The sequence below is a fragment of the Ceratotherium simum genome, chromosome 8, assembly GCF_057802395.1.
Source record: "Ceratotherium simum simum isolate JZ-2026a chromosome 8, ASM5780239v1, whole genome shotgun sequence".
Lineage (NCBI taxonomy): Eukaryota > Metazoa > Chordata > Mammalia > Perissodactyla > Rhinocerotidae > Ceratotherium > Ceratotherium simum.
Genome location: NC_141907.1, coordinates 3,977,788 through 3,997,222, shown reverse-complemented (window position 1 = coordinate 3,997,222; position 19,435 = coordinate 3,977,788). Strand labels below are relative to the sequence as shown.

The window sequence follows — 19,435 nt, the reverse complement described above, 5'->3', positions numbered from 1 at the left end:
CCCAATTCACTGATTCCTTCCTTCCTTCGACAAAGAGAACTACACACTGGCCATGTCTGCCTCCACGCCCTGCCTATCAGGAGGCTCAGAGAAACCTTCGACGGTTGTTCTCATGCAGTGTTCTTTTGCTTGTTTTGGATGTAATTTTCTTCTATGACTTCCTCCTCCCTCCTTGGTGAGTTGTGTTAACGGGTTTTTGGTCTCACCGCATCTGTGCTTTTAGGCCACCAGGAAGCCTTTCTGGAAGTAGAAACAAGCCAAAGAACAACTTAATAGGTGACATGGGAGCACCGCAGGCCACGGACAATAGGGGATGGACACGCGCTCACGGAGGCCTCCAGGGTGAAGGGCGACAGGCCAGGTGCCGAGCACAGGTGCACGGTAAAAGGCTGGTCACTCAAAAGATCAATTGTCTGGCCTTCCCCCTGCGAAATAGGCATAAAATTACTTAAGAGTCTTAGGAAGAGTGAAAAAAGGATAGGAGAGAACGTTAGCAGGGAAAAAAGACTCCGGAGGCAAAGTCACCAGTAATCTTCACCCATCTCCCACATAAGCAAGGTGAAAACCTCAAAATCTTCATGAGCCGATGAATTCCATCTGTCCTGACTCCCCAAGCACATGCAGGACGCACAGGATTCTAACGGTCCGCTTGGCACCCTTCAGGCCAGCAGGAGAGACATTCACAGAGGGTCAGCTCTGAACTCTGTAAAGCCTGATTCTGCTCTCTGTTCTGGGACAGGGAATGAAGCTGGTGTCTCCACCGGAATGTCTGGATCAGCTGTTCCCAAACTCTTTCAGGGGTGGAGCGTCTGGAGGCCGTGGCCTCCTCTGCAGGTGCTGCGAGGCATCCACCCAGGTCATTCCAGTGTGTGAACCAAGGAGGCAATCTCCCCAGAGGATGCACGAGCCAGACACCACTGATGCAAGACCAGAAATGCAGAGAATTCTTCTCTTGTCTTCCACAAATTGAGGAAAAAACCCAGGACTTGGTTTCGGGGTGTAACACCTTAGCATGTTCTGGTCCTGGACTAACACCCTCATGGGCCCTTGAGTCAGAGAACAGCTGTTCCAGGTGAGCAGAGAACATTCTAGACAGTTTCCCTACTGCCCTTAGGACCGCCATCACTGAGCTTAAGGATTTACACTTCCTGGTGCTGTGGGAGTCCTGTGGACATTGGTGGCGCCTTCTCACCCCCCACCCCATCCCCGGCTTTCCATGGAGGACGAGGAGTGGAGAAAGAAGAAAATCCAGAGAGGCATGCTGCATGCGCATTCCCCAACTGGCCCATTCGGAACAAACAGGAGAGCGGTTAGTGGGCGGGGTGGGGGGGCGGCTCACTGGGGTCACACCCTGCAGAGGCGCCTGGGCCCAGGATGGACACAGCAGCAGGTCCCACAGAGCCTGAGGGACGCGGAGAAAACCGAGAATGCCTGTGGCTTCTGGTGAGTGTGCCCTGCTCTTAGGTGGGTCCCCGTGGCCTGGCCCTGCCCTGGGGAAGGCTGTCCCCTGCATTACACACTTATTGCCAAGACAGCCTCAGTGCAACAAACGGGAGACTCCACTCTTGAGGGGTGAACTGCTTCCACTAATGGATAGACTGCCTCAGACTGGGAAGCGCTGCCTGGTGACAGCAGGTCTCCTTGGGCTGTGTGTCTGTGTAGGGGGGGTGGGGGGGAGGAGGTGTCTTTGGTGCCATCACGCCCACCCCACCCGAGGAGTCCTCACTGGAGACCTAGTGAAGCAGAGGGAAGAGGGACAAAAATGGGCCCAGCTCCTCTGCGGGGGACAAATCAGGCACCAAACTATCTGGGCTCACATTCGGATGTCCTGAGATTTGGAAAACTCGGGAGGAGGAGGTCAAACAGCTTTCAGCCAGGAGCAGCCAGAGAAAGCCAACTACTGTGTGTGGGCTCCAGTAATCACCATAGGTGCCAATGATACCATCAGTGGTGATAATGGTGACAGTAATCATCATAGGTGCCAACGACAGCATCAGCGGTGATAATAGTGATGGTAATCATTGTAGGTGTCAAAGACATCATTAGTGGTGATAATGGTGACAGTAATCATCATAGATGCTAATGACACCATCTGTGGTGATAATGGTGACACTAATCATCATCGGTGCTAATGACACCATCGGTGGTGCCAACGACACCATCAGTGGTGATAACGGTGACAGTAATAATAGTGAGGGGCCAATGGCATTCCAGGAAAAGAAGTGGATCCTTGGATCACATTGTTCATGAAATACCGCGATCCTGTAAGGTCCTTATTAGGCTCTAGGACACAGAAGAAGGATGGTCAGGAAGGGCCGTAGAGAGGGTCCGATTAATCTGGGTGGCCCCATCTCCCCATCCCCACACGCTGAGGTCTCCCAGGGGACAAGGGGCCTGGAGCAGAGGGGAGGCAGCGATGCCGCCTGGTTCTGGCCTGGCCCGGGTCTGGAGAAGCGGCAGCACGGCCCCTGGCTGGAGCAGCGGTGGAGCGGCAGGCAGAGGCGGCAGGCGAGTGGGGTCCCCTGGGCCCCTCCTCTTGGCTGTGTGGTCAAGAAGCTGTGGGAACCGCACTTAAGCTCGCGGCGACGGTTAGTACACCACGTGCCGGGGAGGGGTCGAGTACCTACCCGGTGGTCCAAGCCATTCTTTCCATGTCCTGGGAGAGGGTCAGATTTGGAATAGGGGCATCCTGAAACAGACACAGCACAGCTCTGTCACGCGAGCAGGCAGGCTCAGCCAGGGGTGCGAGGGGCTCGGCCCAGGTCAGCGGGGCTGGGCTTGTGACACACGGGAGGGCCCTGAAGACCATGCCCTGACTCAGCGGTGACCTCTCTGCCCAGGGAGCTCAGGAAGAAGCCAGGGAGGGGGTGCCGTCTCTGAGCCCACCCATGACACCAGGAATTCCATGGAGCCCGACCCACGCCCCGGAGGGCACCTGTCTTCTCTGACAGCCCCAAGCCTTGGCATCGTCTGTCACTCAGGCCAGGCTCCTCACTCCACAGACCAGGAGAGCTGGGGACAGAGTCAGGGATGGCCCCCCGGCCCGGGGTAGGACTGCGCCATCTTGTGTCAAAGGCAGCAGATGGAGGCCACCACCAGCCAAAGGTGGCCTGCAGACTACTTCATCTAAAAAAATCTTGAGCTGTTTGCAACTGACAGATTTCACATAAAATCCTAATTTCTACCTTCTCTTGAGATAAAATCGGACTCCGCTGCAGGAATCCCACCGCCTGATCTGCCTCCACCGCTCACAGCCCTGGCCGCCCTGCGTGGGTCCAGGAGGTCGAGGTCTCCCGATCCACCTCTTCAATGCTGTGTTGGGGGAGGCAGGGTGGAGCTCTCTGCAATGCCCCCCTGGCTCAGAGGTGGGTGCGGGATCGTCCTGGGAGGACAAGCGGCAGAGCCTGGCCCCCCAGACGGAGTGAGGGGCCTCCTCCTCCCCAGGGGAGGCACCTTTAGGGGGCCTGTCCCGGCTGCCTCAACTGTCCTTCCATAGTCTGTGGGCTCCTAAAGAGCAGGGGCCACGTGTGCATCTGGGGGTCCCCACCCCCAGCACCGGGAGGGCACCCAGCAGCGCAGGCAACACCACAGAGGGCCCAATGCCAGTGGTCACTCCTGGGCGGTGCCGGGCTGCCTGCGAGGGCTCAGGGGATGGCGGGTCACATCCCTAGGTGTTCATAAGGCCATGTGAGTACATAGGACACAGGACCGAGGACCGTGCCTCCAAAGGTGAGGTGGGAGCCATGCACAGCGCCACCCACCCACCCCCTCCAGGAAGGCCTCGCTTCTGAGCAGAGGATGCTGATCCATGTGCCTTCCGTCTTGGGCTTCCTCACGAACCTCGGTGAGGACAGAGACAGAGAAGAAATTCTCTGCCACATTTGGACAAAGGAAAGCTTGTAGGAGATGCCTCAGCTGGGGACCTGCCTCGGGAACTTACTTGCCCCTGAGTGGCTCATGGGAAGGTTCCAGATGTGGGTCACAAAGACCCTTTTATTTATTTTTTTTGCTGGGAAAGATTCACCCTGAGCTAACATCTGTTGCCCATCTTCCTCTCTCTCTCTTTCTTCTCCTCCCCAAAGCCCCAGCACATAGTTGTATATTCTAGTTGTAGGTCCTTCTAGTTCTTCTACGTGATCCGCCACCACAGCGTGGCTCCTGACAGACGAGTGGTGTGGTTCCACGCCTGGGAACCCAACACGGGCCACTGAGCGGAGCACGTTGAACTTTAACCACTAGGCCATCAGGGCTGGCTCCAGAAAGGGCCTTTTACAACATCAAGATCAGGCTTCCCAAACTTCTTTTAGCAGAAGAACCCTCTCGTCACATGAAATCTTAGGGGAACTGATACACAAAACAGATGAAATGGAGCTGGGGCGATAGAAGCCGGGGGAGAGGCTTGGGGCCAGACCCACTGCACCGTCCCTTGTTCCTCCTGGTCTCCCAAGGCTCCTCCAGGTAAAGGACCTGGCCAATCTTCCCATTTCACAGAAAGGGAATTGAGGTCCAGAGACACAGAGGGACCTGCCCAAGGTCACCCAGCCCCGGATGCAAGACGAAGTCTCCTGACTTACATGCAGTCCTGGGCGCCTCCCAGGACTCATCTCCTTCCTAATTTACACACAGAGCCAGGCACACTCGGCGATGGGAGGCTGTTGGGTTGAGGATCTGAGGGACCCTCCACTGAGACAGAGAAGCCCTTTATCAGCCAAAGGAGCAGTGGTTCTCAAGGTGGGGTCTCTGAGTAGCAGCATTAGCCTCATCTGGGAACTTGCTAGAAAGGCAAATTCTCAGGCCCCACCCCAGACCTCCCATATCAGAATTCTGGGGCTGGGGTCCAGCAAACTGTGTTTTTATAAGTCCTCCAAGGCATTCTGATGCACACTCAGGCTTGGGAACCACTGCCTCAGGGCCTCAAGAACCCCAATGCCCTCACCTCTGTTCCTAACGGCTCTTAAGCCAGCGGGTCTCCACCTGAATGCACCGCAGTCGCCTGGACAGCTTCTGAAATCGCCATGCTCAGGCCACCGGCTCCTGGCCTCCACATCTCTCCACGCCATTGAAGTGGAGAGACCTCACTTCCATTTACGCCACTCTGTCTTCCTGGTTTGGAAACTACAGTTGTCTTAGGTATTTCTTCAGCTTTGAGCACCCATATCAGATGGTGTTACAATTTTTTCATCAACCATCAAATTGATTTAAGAAACTCATGAAAAGAAGGATAGTCTGTATAGCCACCCCTATTTTTACCTACTCTGATGTTCTTCCTTTCTGAAGTTCTGTGCCTTCTTCCCTTGTCTTCCTTCCTGTTTGGAGAACTTCCTTCAGCCAAGTTTGTCTACTAGAGAAAAATTTTCTTAGTTTTCCTTTGTCTAGAATGTCTTCATCTCCCATTCACTCCTGAAGGATATTTTCACCCAATATAGAGTTCACGTCGACAGCAATGGTCTTTCAAGCACAGGAAAAAGGTGCCACTTCCTTCTGGCCTCCGTGGTTTCTGATGATAAATCAGCGGTCACTCACGTTGGTGGTTCCCTATGGGAATTCGTCTTTTCTCTTGGGCTACTTTCAAGATTGTTTTTCTCTGTCTTTAGTTTTTATAAGTTTAATTACGGTGTGTTTTGGAGTAGATTACTTTGGGCTTTTCCTATTTGGGGTTCATTCATTTTCTTGAACCCGTAGGTTTATGTCTTTTGCCAAATTTGGTAAGTTTTCAGCCGTTATTTCTTTGAATACTTGTTCAGAACCACTCTCTTCCCCCTCTCCTTCTGGGACTCCAGTGATACAAACATTGTCTCACAGGCCTCTGAAGCTCTGTTCATTTTTTTCTATTTTCTCTCTGTTGTTCAGATTGGATAATTTCTGTTGTTCTGTCTTCAAGTTCACTGATTCCCTCCTCTGTCATATCCTGCTATTCTGCTATTGAACCCATCCAGTGATTTTTTTTTTTTTTTGGTGAGGAAGATCAGCCCTGAGCTAACATCCATGCTAATCCTCCTCTTTTTGCTGAGGTCCTCCTCCTCTTTTAGGCTCTGAGCTAACATCTATTGCCAATCCTCCTCCTTTTTATCCCCCCAAAGCCCCAGCAGATAGTTGTATGTCATAGTTGCACATCCTTCCAGTTGCTGTATGTGGGACACGGCCTCAGCATGGCCGGACAAGTGGTGCGTCGGCGAACGCCCGGGATCCGAACCTGGGCCGCCAGTAGCAGAGTGCGTGCACTTAACCACTAAGCCACGGGGCCGGCCCTCCAGTGAATTTTAAAATTTTATTTTTCAGTTCTATAATTTCCATTTGACTCTTTTTTATAACTTGTATTTCTTCAGTGAGATTTTCTTTTCCAGTTGTTTCAAGAGTATTTGTAATTGTCTGTTGAAGCATTTTTATGACGGCTGCCTTAAAAATCTTTCTCAGATAATTCCAACATCTTATTCTTTTTGGTGTTAGTATCTGTTGATTGTCTTTTCTCGTTCAAATAGTTACCTTCATGGTTCTTGGTGTGAGGAGTCTCCTGGACATTTTGGATGCTATGTTGGGACACTCGGGATTCTAGTTAAGTCTTCTATTTGAGCAGGCTGCCACCGTTTGGACTTAGCATGGGTTTGGCTCATTATGGGCAGTGGTTCTGATGACAATTTAGTTTTCAGAATGCTTGTCGATGTGCTTCTCTGGTCTGCTGAGTCCATCTGGTGTTGCTGGTTCTGCCAATGGGGGTGAAATGTGCTTCCCTGGCTGCCCTGTGCCCTGAAGTGGGGGTGGGAGACAGTGGCCGACTTTCCAGGCTTCCAGGTGCCAGTGGGCCTCCTGCTTGACACCTGCTGGTGTGGCCAAGGGAGGCAAACATCTCCTGGTCACCTTGTGCCACCGTATGGGGGTTGGGAGACACGAGGTCCTATGGTTTCCTCCAGTCCTGAGATCCCTAGCCAGTGCCCCTTTTTCTCTCCACCTTCAGAGTCCTGTGAGTCTGCTGTATTGTTTGCAGGTGTTTTCAGTTGTACTTAGTGGACAAGAGCAGGGAGAGGAGTCTCTCATCCCCTAGGCTGCTATCTAGACCTGTTAAAATTGGTCTCTCTTGGGGTGGAACCAGCCATCGGTAGATTTTAGAAGTCCCAGTGATCCCATGTGCAGCCGGGGTTGAGAACTACTGGTTTAAAAAGTCCCTTCACACATTCAGAGATTTTACTTGACCCTCACAAGCCTCTGCATTATACCTGAGCCCATTTTACAGATGAGGAAGCTGAGGCCTAATGAGATTAAGTGACCTGTACGAGGTCAAATGGTTACTCATGGAGAGGCTGAGATAACAGCCCAAGAATTCTGGCTTTGGGTACCAGTAACCCTGTCTGCTCTGGCAGCTCTGCCCTGGTGTGGGTTTGCAGGCATGAAGGTCTTCTAGGACCTGCTTGTTAGATGGCATCAGAAGGCCTTAAGAGTGTGTGGCTCTGTGTGCACTGGAAAGAGAGAAGGCAGGTGTGCTGGATAATCACGACCCGGAGTCTCATCAGGCCCTGTAAGTGCTGGACACCCACCCATTCCCCACGTCCCAGCTTAGCCTAACCAAGCTCTCCCACCACCTCCTCCTGGAAGCCCACCTGTGGCAACCTTGCCCTCAGCGTTCTGCTGGGACTGCACCTGGGGCCCTGAGCATGGTCTCCCTGCATCTGTACCTCTTCCTGGCTGGCTCATCAGAGGTTAGAGTAACTGCTGGACATGCCAGGAGAGGCCCCTGGTGGGTGGGGGACTGTTCCAGATGCGGCCAGAGACGTGTGGCTCAGTGTCACGGCATCCAGGGATGCTTTGTGGACAAGCCATCAGTAAGCCATTCCCCTGGACAGCTCTTCGTAGGCTTCACCAGCACCGTGAACAGTTTTGTGTTCACTGATGCATGGATGATGTGTAACTTTGCAGCTGCATGGCCCTGAGCAGGCCTGGGTCCCCTCTTTGAGTCTCAGTGTCCCCATCTGAAGAAGGAGGGGGCTGGAACCCCTGCAGCCCTGAGCAACTGTGAATAGGAGGCCCCTTATATGGCCTGAGCTTCAGGTTTCAGAAGGAATCAACAGGGGGCTGCTGAGGGCTCAGGGCGGCCAGGCTTGTGGACTTGTCCATGCTCTGCAATGACATCCCCCAGGGCTCAGGCCATTGGATGCCAGGGTGCCCACGTTTGAGCCCCAAAGCCCAGATGCTTCCTGCCAGGAGGACTGGATCATCCCCATTTTTACAGATGAGGCAATTTCAGACTCAGAGAAGTTTGCTCTCTTGCCCAAGGTCACACAGCAAGACAAGTTGGGATTCAACCCCGGGGGGACCAGCACCCAGATCTAGCACTCTCTGCCAACCCCTCCGTGACCTTGTGCACACTGTCACTGTCTTGTTTCAGCCACGGCCATCCTCATCTCCCCACATCACCAGGAGCACCGTGGGGTCCCACGAAGGAAGGAAGGCTTCGCTCAGGGAAGACCAGGCCACCCGCCGCCTGGACGAGCACGCACCAAGAAGCTCTACGTGCGAGCAGGGGAGGCAGGGGATCCCCACCGGGCTCTGCTCCCCAGGAGCTCTCAGTCTACAGGTGAGGAGGCACAGGGGGTTGTAGATACAGCGCTCCGGCTGGCGTTGGGGGAGGGAGACAGAGCTTCCAGCTGGGTGGGGTGTCTTAAGGCTCTAAGGCAGAGCTGGAGGGGGACAGAGGAGGCCCTGAGGTGTGCCCTGAGACATCGGCTCCTTACTATGACACCCGAGGGACCCGGGCACTGCCTGTGGCTTGTGCCCCCTGCCCACAAATCAGAGGCCACACCTGTCCAGGGCCTGGGCTTGCGGGCAGGCCTGCCAGGCACGGGGGCACAGGGGTTTTTGCTAAAAGCAAAGAGTCCCCAGCCAGCCCCCAGTGAATGGCAGTAGGCTTTGCCTGAGGAGCCCCCCTTTTGCACCCGGAGGTGGTCTCTACCAGGGAGGGGCCAACAGTGGCTTCTCCTAGGCTCAGGTCTTCTCCCTGCCGTCTGGAACTCCACTGCTCTTGCTGGGGCCGGACATGAGCAGGGGGCAGAGGGCATGCTGTCCATCCAGCTAGAGGCCAAGTCCTTGCAGAGAGACCCACTGGCCATCCCCTCCCCAGCGGTCTCGGCTTCAGGTGACCACCCAGCCACCTGCTAGACGCCAGGGTGGTCAGACCCAGGGCTTCCAGCTCCTCTGGGCCTCTCCCTCCCTGCGCCCTCCTGGCTTCCTTGGCCCACGCTGCTCCCCTTGGCTCTCTCCATCCCCGGCGGCTCCCCTGGGTGTCCTATGTGGTGTCTCCTCCTGCCCTGTCATGGCTCCCTGCCCACTCTTTCTTTCTCCTTTCCTCTGCGTTTTGTGGAGATGGGAGATGGGAGACGGGAGGAAGAGGACAGAGACTGAGCCAGGGGTGGGGGAGGAGAATCACCTTACTTGGCCTCAGACCCTCCAGAGGAAGTAACGCAAGCTCGGGAACACGTGTTTATCAGGTACACGCCTGGGAAAGTCCTGGTCTCGGGTGACCCACTCCCACGACCCCAGGCCCCTCTGGAGCTGAGGACCCTCGGGCTTCCCTGTTGCTTATCTGGACACCCCAATCCCTTTCGCCCTGGCCCGGCAGCCTCCAGCCTCCCCTCTGCGAAGCCGCCTGTCCATGCTTTAAACATGTAAAACGGCCAGCCTTGCCCCGCTGCGCACAGCCCCCGTGCTGACCCGTTCCCCGGCGGACAGAGAAGCAGCTTCCCAGCATCGCGCACAGGCCCTCTCTCGCCACCCCACTGGCCTCCTGTTTCTCAACAGCCGCCCCGCTTCCTGCCTCCGAACTTCTGTACACGCTGTTTGTGCTGCTTAGAGCACCCTCCCCCGGGACACCCCCAAGGACACTCCCAGAAGACACACGCCCCAGCCTATGTTCCCCAGGACACACTCCCCCAGGACAGCCCCCCATGACGCCCTCCCCCGCCCTGGGTGACGGCAGTCCTCCTACCGCCTTCCCTCAAGTCTCCCTCAGAGGTCCTCTTCCTTCCCTGACCGCCCCAGCACCTCCTAGCCCCCCGACCCGCACGGCACCAGCATAACTTACTTTTCAACTGTTTTGTCTGTGTCCCCACTCCCACCGGAACGCCAGCCCCTCAGGGCAGGGATGTTGTCTGTTTGGGCCTCTGCTCTACCCCAGCCCCTGGAACAGTGCCGGAATAGAGAAGGTGCTCACGAAGTGTTTGCCGAAGGTTGGGCAGGGCACGCCCTCTCTCTGGGCTCACCTTGCCCATCGTGAAACCAGCACACAGCACCGACGCTCTGGCAGCGCAATAGCTGCAGACTCCACCCTGGGGTCCGCAGGTCACAATGCCCACCCTGTGTGCTGCCCGCCCTGCCCGACAGTCTCACGAGATCGGCAGACAGCGAATCAGGTGCCTTTTCCAAGCGTGGACTAGGAAAGGTGAGAACGATTTGTTCTCACCTTGAAACTCCAGAGGAATAAATAACAGGGGACAGGAGAAAGGCCACTTCTGACCAAGCCTCAAACCGCTTGCCTCCTGCTGGCCGGGAAAGGAAAATGGAACCCTCACACCCGGGGGGGCCCTGGGAGGGACCCAGGGACGCAACCTCCGATCCCGGCCCCCCACCAGGTCCTGAGCAGGGGTGGGCAACAGGCGAAGACGGGCATGTCCCATCCAACACAGGGCTCCATGGAGAGAGATGCACAGAAGGCGACATACGATGCCAAAGCCACAGGCGGGGCTGGGGACACACTGGGACCACCCATCTGTGCTGCCTCGGTTTCTGATGCAGTGCTTTTCTCACCCTGATCTCCAAACCACTCCCGCACACTCCTCTCACACTCTGGGATTTCAGGAAATGGCCTTATTCCCTTCGGAAGTGTAGGGTCCTTTCTAGGGGTCACTGAGTCCTCTGGGGGGCTCCAGCCGGCCAGGGGGTTTGTCTTATGCTGACATACCTCTGACCACCTGGAAGGGGACATGGGGGACCTCAAAAGAGAGGACAGGACCTAAAGGGTGAGAACGGTGGGACGCAGAACAGCAGCAGGCCTGTCCACAGGGTCCAGGCCAGGGCAGGGGGCCCCACCCCACCTCGTGTTCTTCTGGGGGCAGTGAGCGTCATCCTATAAGACTCAAGACTCTCTTCTCAGGATGAAAAATCAGCACCATCCCTTTCCTGTGCAGAAATCAGGTTCATGGATGATATAACCTACTACACGCATAGTCCGGATAATGCCTTATGTGTAGTATAAAGGGAAGTAACAGTAGTCCATCATACAATATGTATTTCAATACAAGGCCCTCTTTGGAGGGGTTGGCAGTGCTGGCTGAGAACCACTGCCATAGAGGAGAGAGATACCACACCCATTTGTCATTGCTGCTCAGTCGTCTGCCTCCCTGCTGGCGAATGGGGACTGGGCCATATTCACCACCGCCTCTCCGCTGCCTTGCACCATGTCCAGCACATAGTAGGTGCTCAGTAAATGTTTGGTGGAGGGATGGATGGATGACTGAGTGATGAATTCAGTCCCAGGTGAGATGTGCTGATGGTGTCACGAGTGGGATGAGGTTGTGACCAGCCCCCGTGAGCCCTCGGACGACCCCACGCGGCAGCGGCGGGATGTGTGTGCGCTTGCTCCCAACGGCGTCTCTGCCTCTCCCAGTGCCCTGCACGTTTCTCTGGGACACGTTTCTCCTGTCTTCTTGGTTTCCCCCTCGGCGCCCCGCACAGCGTCTGGCACAGAGTGGGTGCTCAATAAAGACCCGTTGAATTTAATGCATCTCAATTCAACAAACATTTATTGAGCGCCCACTGTGTTGAGCATCACAATCCTACCTTCCTTGGGCGCACTACAGATGGAGGTCCCAGGGATGCGGCGGGCGTGCCTTGCTGCGTGCAAACACTCTGTTCAATAACGGTTGTTTGCAAATGGAAGTGGTGTCAAAGGACTCACATTTGGGGGTTACTTGGTGAGATTCAAAGGAACCCCGAAAAAAGAGGGTGGAAACCCTCAGTTTAAGAATGCTGCCCCTCCTGCCCACATTTCTCAGCAGGCTGGCAGACAGCAAGGCACGCCTGATCCAGGCATGACCATCCGCCTGGGTCCTTGCCGCTGTTCATGCACATCAGGAAACAACGCAGTGTCATCAGGACAGAAGTAGGGCACAGGTGCAACAGTCAGGCACAGCGGGTTTCCCGCTCAGAGCAACCAACGTCAGAACACCAGCAGACAGCGAAGGCATGACAGAATCACTGTCACAGTCATTGTAAGCGAGCGTCAATAAAGGGGAAGACCCCCCGCCCCCCCCACATAGTGTTTGTACTCGGGAGGAGTCTCCCAGTTAGACCACGAATTCCCGCACAGGCACTCCGACTCCGCAGGCCAGGTGCGCCCGGGTGGGAAGCGGCTGCGTCCCCATCTGCAGCTGCCTGTGCAGCTTGTGATGGGAACGCGACAGCAAGGGGTGGAGTTGACACACAAGCCCTCGCAGGCGTGCGATTGGTCCATCAAAACAGCAGGCACAGCCTCCGGGCCCTGCAGGGTCTACCACCCGCGCCACACGGGGGACGACCCCAGGGCACCTCATTCTGGCATTTGCAGATGAGGAAGCCGCGCACACAGGTGAGAGAGAGCAGCACAGGTCACACGCAGGTTGGTGGCACCGGGAGGTTCCCGTGGGGTGGCCCACCTCCTGCCCGGGCTTCTGCCCACACGTGCCTCCTCCTCCCTCAGCCCCGAGCCACAGGCTGGCCGTGAACATAAGCAGGAATCCCGGGGCAGCTGCTGGCCTCCCCTGAGCAGAGTCGGGGCAGGTGATGGGCCTGGCAGCAGACTTGCAGAGGAAGGCCCGCCCACCACGCAGCAAGGGAAGGACTGAAAGCTGGAAAAGACCACCCTGAGATCCCCAGACACTATTTCCTGAGAGCTTTTGGGCCTTGGGGCTACTGCCTTGCTGCTCCCAAAGTGTGGGAGGGCTGCTGGGCTGCTCTTGAGCTGTGCGACAGGAGTTCACCGCCTTCCAAACACGACTGCCCATAGGAAAAAGGGACCACAAAGCAGTGAGGCCCATGGTCCAGGCCAACGGCCCCGGGCCCACATGCAAGTCCTTCCTGCGCCGCCGGGGGCAGGGGGTGCCTGGGAGCAGAGAGGGGCTGGAGGACCGGCTGCCGCTGCCTGGTCAGAGTCTGCCCATGGTTCTGTGACCAGTCCTGTACCCTCACCCTGCCTGCGGGGGGACGGGCAGCCTGCCGCATCCCTTCCAGATCGACTCCAGAAGGAGCACGCTGCCATCTTAGACGAGTCCCTCTGGGGGACTTTTTTGGTGTGGCCTTCCCATGGTGACATCAGCACAGAGATCCCAACATTAGAGAGCTGCACCTCGGGGGGGGGCGGGGTACAGACACCTGCTTACAGAGATCACACACAGGACAATACACCTTTGCTTTGTTTAGAGTTCTCCTTTAACAAGTGACAATTTCCAACTTCTTCACTCTTTCCTCGCACAATGGAACACGTTCACCTTCCATCTGTGAGGCAGTTTACAGTTTACAGTCATGAGGATGGTGATGACGATGATAGTCTGTCAGCTGAGCACCTACTATGGGCAGGCAGAGCACTGGCTGCGTACACGTGTCACCTCCTCCGAGTCTCTAACAACCTGGCCAGGCAGACGGGTGGATCCGAGGCCCAGCGACAGGCGGAACTGCCCCCAGCCACTCGGCCGGTGAGTGGTGAGCCCAGATTTGAACTTGGGTCTGTCTCACAGCAAAGCCAGCATCTTTCCCCTGCTTTCTCACGCCCACACCCTTCCCCTCTTGGCCTCTGCTTCCAAGCTTAGCGTCAAGCTTGCCCACAGAAAACTACCCACAGCCTGCCGCGACCCAGCGCCTACGCCCGGGACCTGCTGAGGGCAGCAGACTGCAGCTTGCTGCTCTTTTCTCCTATAATCTACAGCCTCTGGAAAGGAAGAACCTTATCTGGAGTTTTGCCCCACATCTGAGGATCACTCCCAATTCAGGCTCCATGACCCCCCAGAGTCAGGCAGATGTCACTTGTCTCCCAGACTCCCTGAGGATATAGAGTCCCAGCCCCCGGGTTCCTCGCTCAGGACGAGCACGGGAGATGGGACAACGCCGTTATCGACTCCGAGTCTGGACTCCCCCGCCTGGACCATGCTCACGTCTGCTCTGGAGGGAGACGGGCCCTTAACTTCCAGCCTAGCAGCCTGGGAAGCCCTTTTTCCAAGACCTCAGGAGCCAGAATTGGGTTTCTGCCCTCTCGCCAGCTCTGGTGAGTTCTGGAGACACACTGGCGCGGCCCACAGGCAGCACACTAGCTAATGAGCGTCAGTCCAAGGGAAATGAGCAAAAAGGGGCCTCCCTCCTACCTGGTTTGTCTTCTGTTTTGTAGCGAGCAAGCCTAGATCTGGGGGATCAGCTTGCAGTGGTGGGGCCCCTTTGCTTCGAGGCCTTCTGTGCCACGTATACAGCTCCTTGCTCAAAAGAACCACTCACGTGAGTAAAAGCTGTCCCCTTGTGTTGTTTGGAGAGGGTCTCTATCGGGCCCGCTGCTGTGGGACAAGGACTGGCTGTCTAGGTCTGGAGAGTTAGTCCTGGTGTCCGCATCCCCCTTGAGAATCAGCCAGCTGGTCTTCTGCTGAGAGAAAGAAAAAAATGTGAATTTCGAGGTCATCTGCAATGGTGGAAACATCTCACCAGAACCTTCCAGTAGCTTCTTTAATTCTAAGCTACAAGCTGATCCCACCATGAGAAACTTTAATATGAGAAAAATCCAGCTTTCAAGAAAAATCTCACCGTTTAGTGTGAACTGCCCAGATGCTTCACAGGCACCTGAAGCATTTGGGGGAAATGGCATTACCCTATTTTACAGATGAGGAGACTGAGGCTCAGGGAGGTCAGGGGCCCAAATGGCTTCACATGGGGAGAGCCAGGTGAGCCAGCCTTGGGCTCTTTCCACACACACCCACCTTCCTTAAAGATAAGCAAAGGGGTCTTAGCTCTCCAGCCAGGGCGGGCAAACCCAGACTGAAGGCCAAATCCTACCCGCGGCCTGCTTTCACAATTAAAGTGTTGTTGGCACACAGCCACACCCCTTCCTCCGTGCATTGTCTCTGGCTGCTTTCAGAGTGCAGCAGCTGCACCAGAGACGGTATGGCCCCCAAAGCTACAATATTTACTCTCTGGCCCTTTACAGAAAGTGTGTACCAAGCCTGTTCTAGAACACTCGTCCCAGATGCCCCGAGAACACACTTTGATTTACTTTCCTTTCTTTTTAGACACGTCCTCAGTTATAGAACACAGCCAATGACCCAGGCATACCACGAGGACTTCAGTAGTAGGTGTGCTAGTCCTGAATGTGAGGAGAAGGCTGGTGGAACCATCTCATAAACTCAGTTATTGTTCCATGTGGCCTCCCTGGACCCCTAAGGAGCAGAACCTAACAGCAGCAGCCTGAGGTTCAAATCGGGGAAGTCCCCACGAAACCAGATGTCTTTCTGGCCAAGGCTGTTCTAAACCAGATCTGCCCCTGCGTTACCTTCCTGTTATCCTGGTCAAAACTTCCATCCTCGCCATCCGATCGCCTCGCGGCTGGAAGGGAAAAATCAGTTTGTCAAGGCAACACACCATTTATTCTGGGTTTCCATGTCATAGCTCCCACTTTACAGTTATGCTCAAAAATGGAAAAGCATCAAAGACAAGGTCACCAGTAGAGTGCCTTTTAAGGGCTGAGGCACAAGACCAGCCGGAGGAGGCTGCCACAGGAGCACTGCCTGGGGAGTGGCTGTGTACCTTTGCACGTGACAGTGCTTAAAATCAAGAGCAGGGCTGTGAAGGGAGGCCTGATTAAAATTCCGGCCAACCCTCCACCCAGAGAGATCGAGTCATGTGTTCAGACGCAGCCACGGGCATTTTGAAGAACACACTTTCTACCTCCCAAGTTTAGCTTTAAAGGAAGAGAAGGTCTCAGCCATCCAGCCCCTGCTGTGTCAGACTCAGCTGGGTGCTTCACGATATCACTGCTTATCCCCACACAACCCACTTCACAGATCAGGAGACTGAGGCTCAGAGAGAAGACGTGCCTTGCTCAAGATCGTGGATTAGTGGGTGGCAGAGGCTAACATTTGAACCCAGGTGGTCTGGCTCCAAAGTCCTGTCCCCGTCTGCCCGCCTCACTGCTGCCACAGCAAAACACAAAATGATGGGTGAGTTACGCCACTGGAGAAGGTCCACGAAGAGCAGCAAAGAGGGTACAACACACAACCAGTGATGAACTCAGTGCAATAGAGCAAAAGTTCCTTTACCAAGGATACTACCTGGAGCTGAGCAATGAGGTGTCTATATCCTCCATTGGCCTTTTTTGGGGGGCTGTCACCCAGCTGGGCTGACATTATCCCCAAGCAAGTATGATCAAATAAATCACAGAAGGGCACGCTGACAGTTCTCAGCCCCAATTCAATACGTAAACACCCGTCCTGTGCATCCTGTACCAACACACTGACCCCACGCACGGGACAATTAAAGGAAGACCCCCAGTGTCCTTCCCACCGGCCACAGAGACCGAGGTCGTAGGAAGGATATGCTGAGGGTGGGCTCCTTACCTGCAGCCTGCGGAGGGCTCGGACCTTCTAGCCTTTTGGAGTGCCCTGCCTCGTGCACGACCAAGGACAAGACTGACATCAGGCCCGAGAGCTTGGAAATTGGGGACCGGGCTACGGGACCTTGACAAGATAAGGCCACAGTCGAAGACGGTTCTGGGTACACCGACATTTCGCCCCTCCCAATGGCTACCTGCTTCTCCTTCCAGGAGAGGCAGTGATTTTCAACGTGAAAATCAAAGCCATGCTCTCTCCACTGGCAGAGGCAAAGTACGGAGGAGCCTGCGTGAGGAGCGCGGGGATGGAGGGGGCAGAGGGGCAGGGAGCACAGAAGCGGACGCGTGCCCATCAGCGTGGGCTTTCCTGCTGCCCAGACAATGGCTGTCGCGGGCAGCAGAGCCCTGGAGTGTCTGGCCACACGTCAGCTGTGAGTCTTGGTGGCCGCCCAGCAAGCCCGAGGGTCAGTCAGGCCAGCGGCTGCTTGGAGCTCTAAGAGCACCGCCATTGTCCAACCCAGAGCAGGCCTCCAGGGCTGGGCCTGCTGGGGAGAGCAAGGGAGCCGCACCCCCGAACAGCCCTCAGGGGCCCCAGATGGAGCCACACTCGGGGTGCTTTGCAAGAGCAAAAACAATGCAGTGGTTCGAACCAAAGGCTTTTTGGGATGTGAAATCCCAGCCTTTGGAGTTCAGGCCAAGGGGCCCAGAGGCCGCCCCAGGTTCGAGGACTTCACACAGCCATGGATGGCAGGTAGGTCAGATGCATCATGGCTGTAGAGCTAGCTCAGGGCTCAGAAAACAGCCCCACTGTCTGACAATGGGGAGATTCCACCAAGACTGAGCGAGGTTCCTCTGCAAATGCCACCAGCTCCACCAGGCGTGCCTAGCTTTACCGGACTCAAACCAAGGGCTTTTCTGAGCCCAAGTTTGCCAGCCCGTGAAACACAGAGGGGATTCTCTTGAGGAATGGAAGCACAGGTAGGAAAACACAGGACTCTGGCACTGTGTATTATTTGTGGCCTGCTTCCTTAACAGCTCTGAGCCTCAGTTTCCTGATCTGTAAAATGGGCAAATGACGCCCACCCCCCCCCTCCAAGTTATGAGGATCACATGAGACAACACGTGGATGGTGTAACACAATGGGGCGCTCAGCTGATAGGTTTGAAATATTAGCAACAAACATGATGCTAACTTCGAGGCTAATTTGTAACATGCTGTTTCAGAGTGTCAGGAAAAGACTGATCAGTTCATGACAACCAGAGAAACTGAGGTTAGTGTGTCTTTCCTATCACATAGCTGGTCCCCTTTGAGCCCTGGAATGTATTTGCCATGAGGAATCCCCTTGGGAAAGGCCGACGTCCTGCTCCTCTGTCTCTCAGGGAAGCTTTGCTGGAAGCATCTTAATGAGAGTGGGAGATCTCCAATTTTCTTCCTAGATACAGAGCCAGCCTGCCTTCCCTCCTTCCCATACCCCGTCTTATAATCATTCCTATCTGAACATACATGCCTGCATGTGTGCGTCCCTTCACCCACTTATCCACTTCCATCCACTTATTCATCCACCCCTGCAACTACCCATCCATCTGCTCACTCCTTTAACAATCCACCCACCCACCCGTCCCTCTACTCATCCATCCACTTGTCATGCTATTCATCCATCCAGTTATCCACCCATGCACTTACATACCCATCCATTCATCTCTCCCTTTGTCCATTCATGTCCACTCATCCATGCACCTTTATCCATCTATCTCTGCCTCTTCTACTCTCCATTCTCTGCTTAGCCTTTCAACCTTTCCCATCTCCCTTCACTGGGTGCCTAGTGTGCACGGATACTGTACGGGGGGTGCAGAAAAGACCCCAGCACGCCCCTGTCTTTCAGGAGCTCTGGACGGTTCTCACAGGGCGTTGGGGGCTTTCCCTCCTTTACCCTCCAGATTTGCCTACTACTCCTTAGAAGCCCCATTTTTCTTATTCTTCTCAGGAGAAGGCCGGCAATGGACTGAATGTTTTTGTGCCCCCAAATTCAGATGTTGAAACCCCACTCCCCAATGTGAGGGTGTTAGGAGAGGGAGCCTCTGGGAGGTGATGAAGTCACGAAGGTGGGGCCCCGCGATGGGACTCGTGTCCCTATAACAGGGACCTCGGAGAGCTCTCACTCTCTCCACCACGTGAGGACACAGAGAGGACGGCCGTCTGCAACCCCAGGGAGCTCTCACCAGAACCCGCCAGGCTGGCACCCTGATCTCAGACTTCCCGCCTCCAGAACTGGGAGAAATAAATGTCTGTTGTTTATAAGCCACCCAGCCTGTGGTGATCTGTTATAGCTGCCCGAGCGGACTAAGAGACCCATCTCGACAATTCAAATCGTATTGGAATTATATCTGGAGAGACAGAGGCGATGTGAGTGTGTATGTGTGTGTGAGAGTGTGTGAGTTTGAACATAAGTGTGTGTATGAGTGTATGTGTGTGGTGTGTGAATGGCTGTGAGTGTAGAGAGAGTGTGTGAGTATAAAAGAGTGTGAGAGTGTGTAAGAGTGTATGTGAGTGTCAGACTGTGAGTGTGTATGTGCGAGAGTGAATGTAGGTATGTGGGTGAGTGTGTGTGTAACTGTGAGTGGTATTGAGAACACGGGCCCTGGAGGCTGGAAACCCGGTGCCCAGCCTCTCACTAACTATCTGACCACGGTCAAGTCCACTAGCACGTCCCCTCCACGGGGTCAAGGCTGTTTGGGCATCCGTGCATCCTCAGCACTGGGACATAGCGGGTGCCCCAGAAAACAGTCCTGGATGAGCTAACAAAGGCACTGGACCCTCAATACCTGGCTTCCTGAC

At 55.2% G+C, this 19,435-nt stretch overlaps 1 protein-coding gene across 1 annotated transcript in view; it reads right to left on the bottom strand.

Moving 5' to 3' along the window:
- ABLIM2 (actin binding LIM protein family member 2) overlaps positions 1-19,435 on the bottom strand; it is a 171,067-nt gene that overhangs the window by 22,832 nt on the left and 128,800 nt on the right. The window contains 4 exon segments of the mRNA XM_087434872.1: positions 2,628-2,689; positions 14,503-14,644; positions 15,545-15,597; positions 16,608-16,727. Of these exon segments, the coding sequence (XP_087290998.1) occupies positions 2,628-2,689; positions 14,503-14,644; positions 15,545-15,597; positions 16,608-16,727 (377 nt within the window).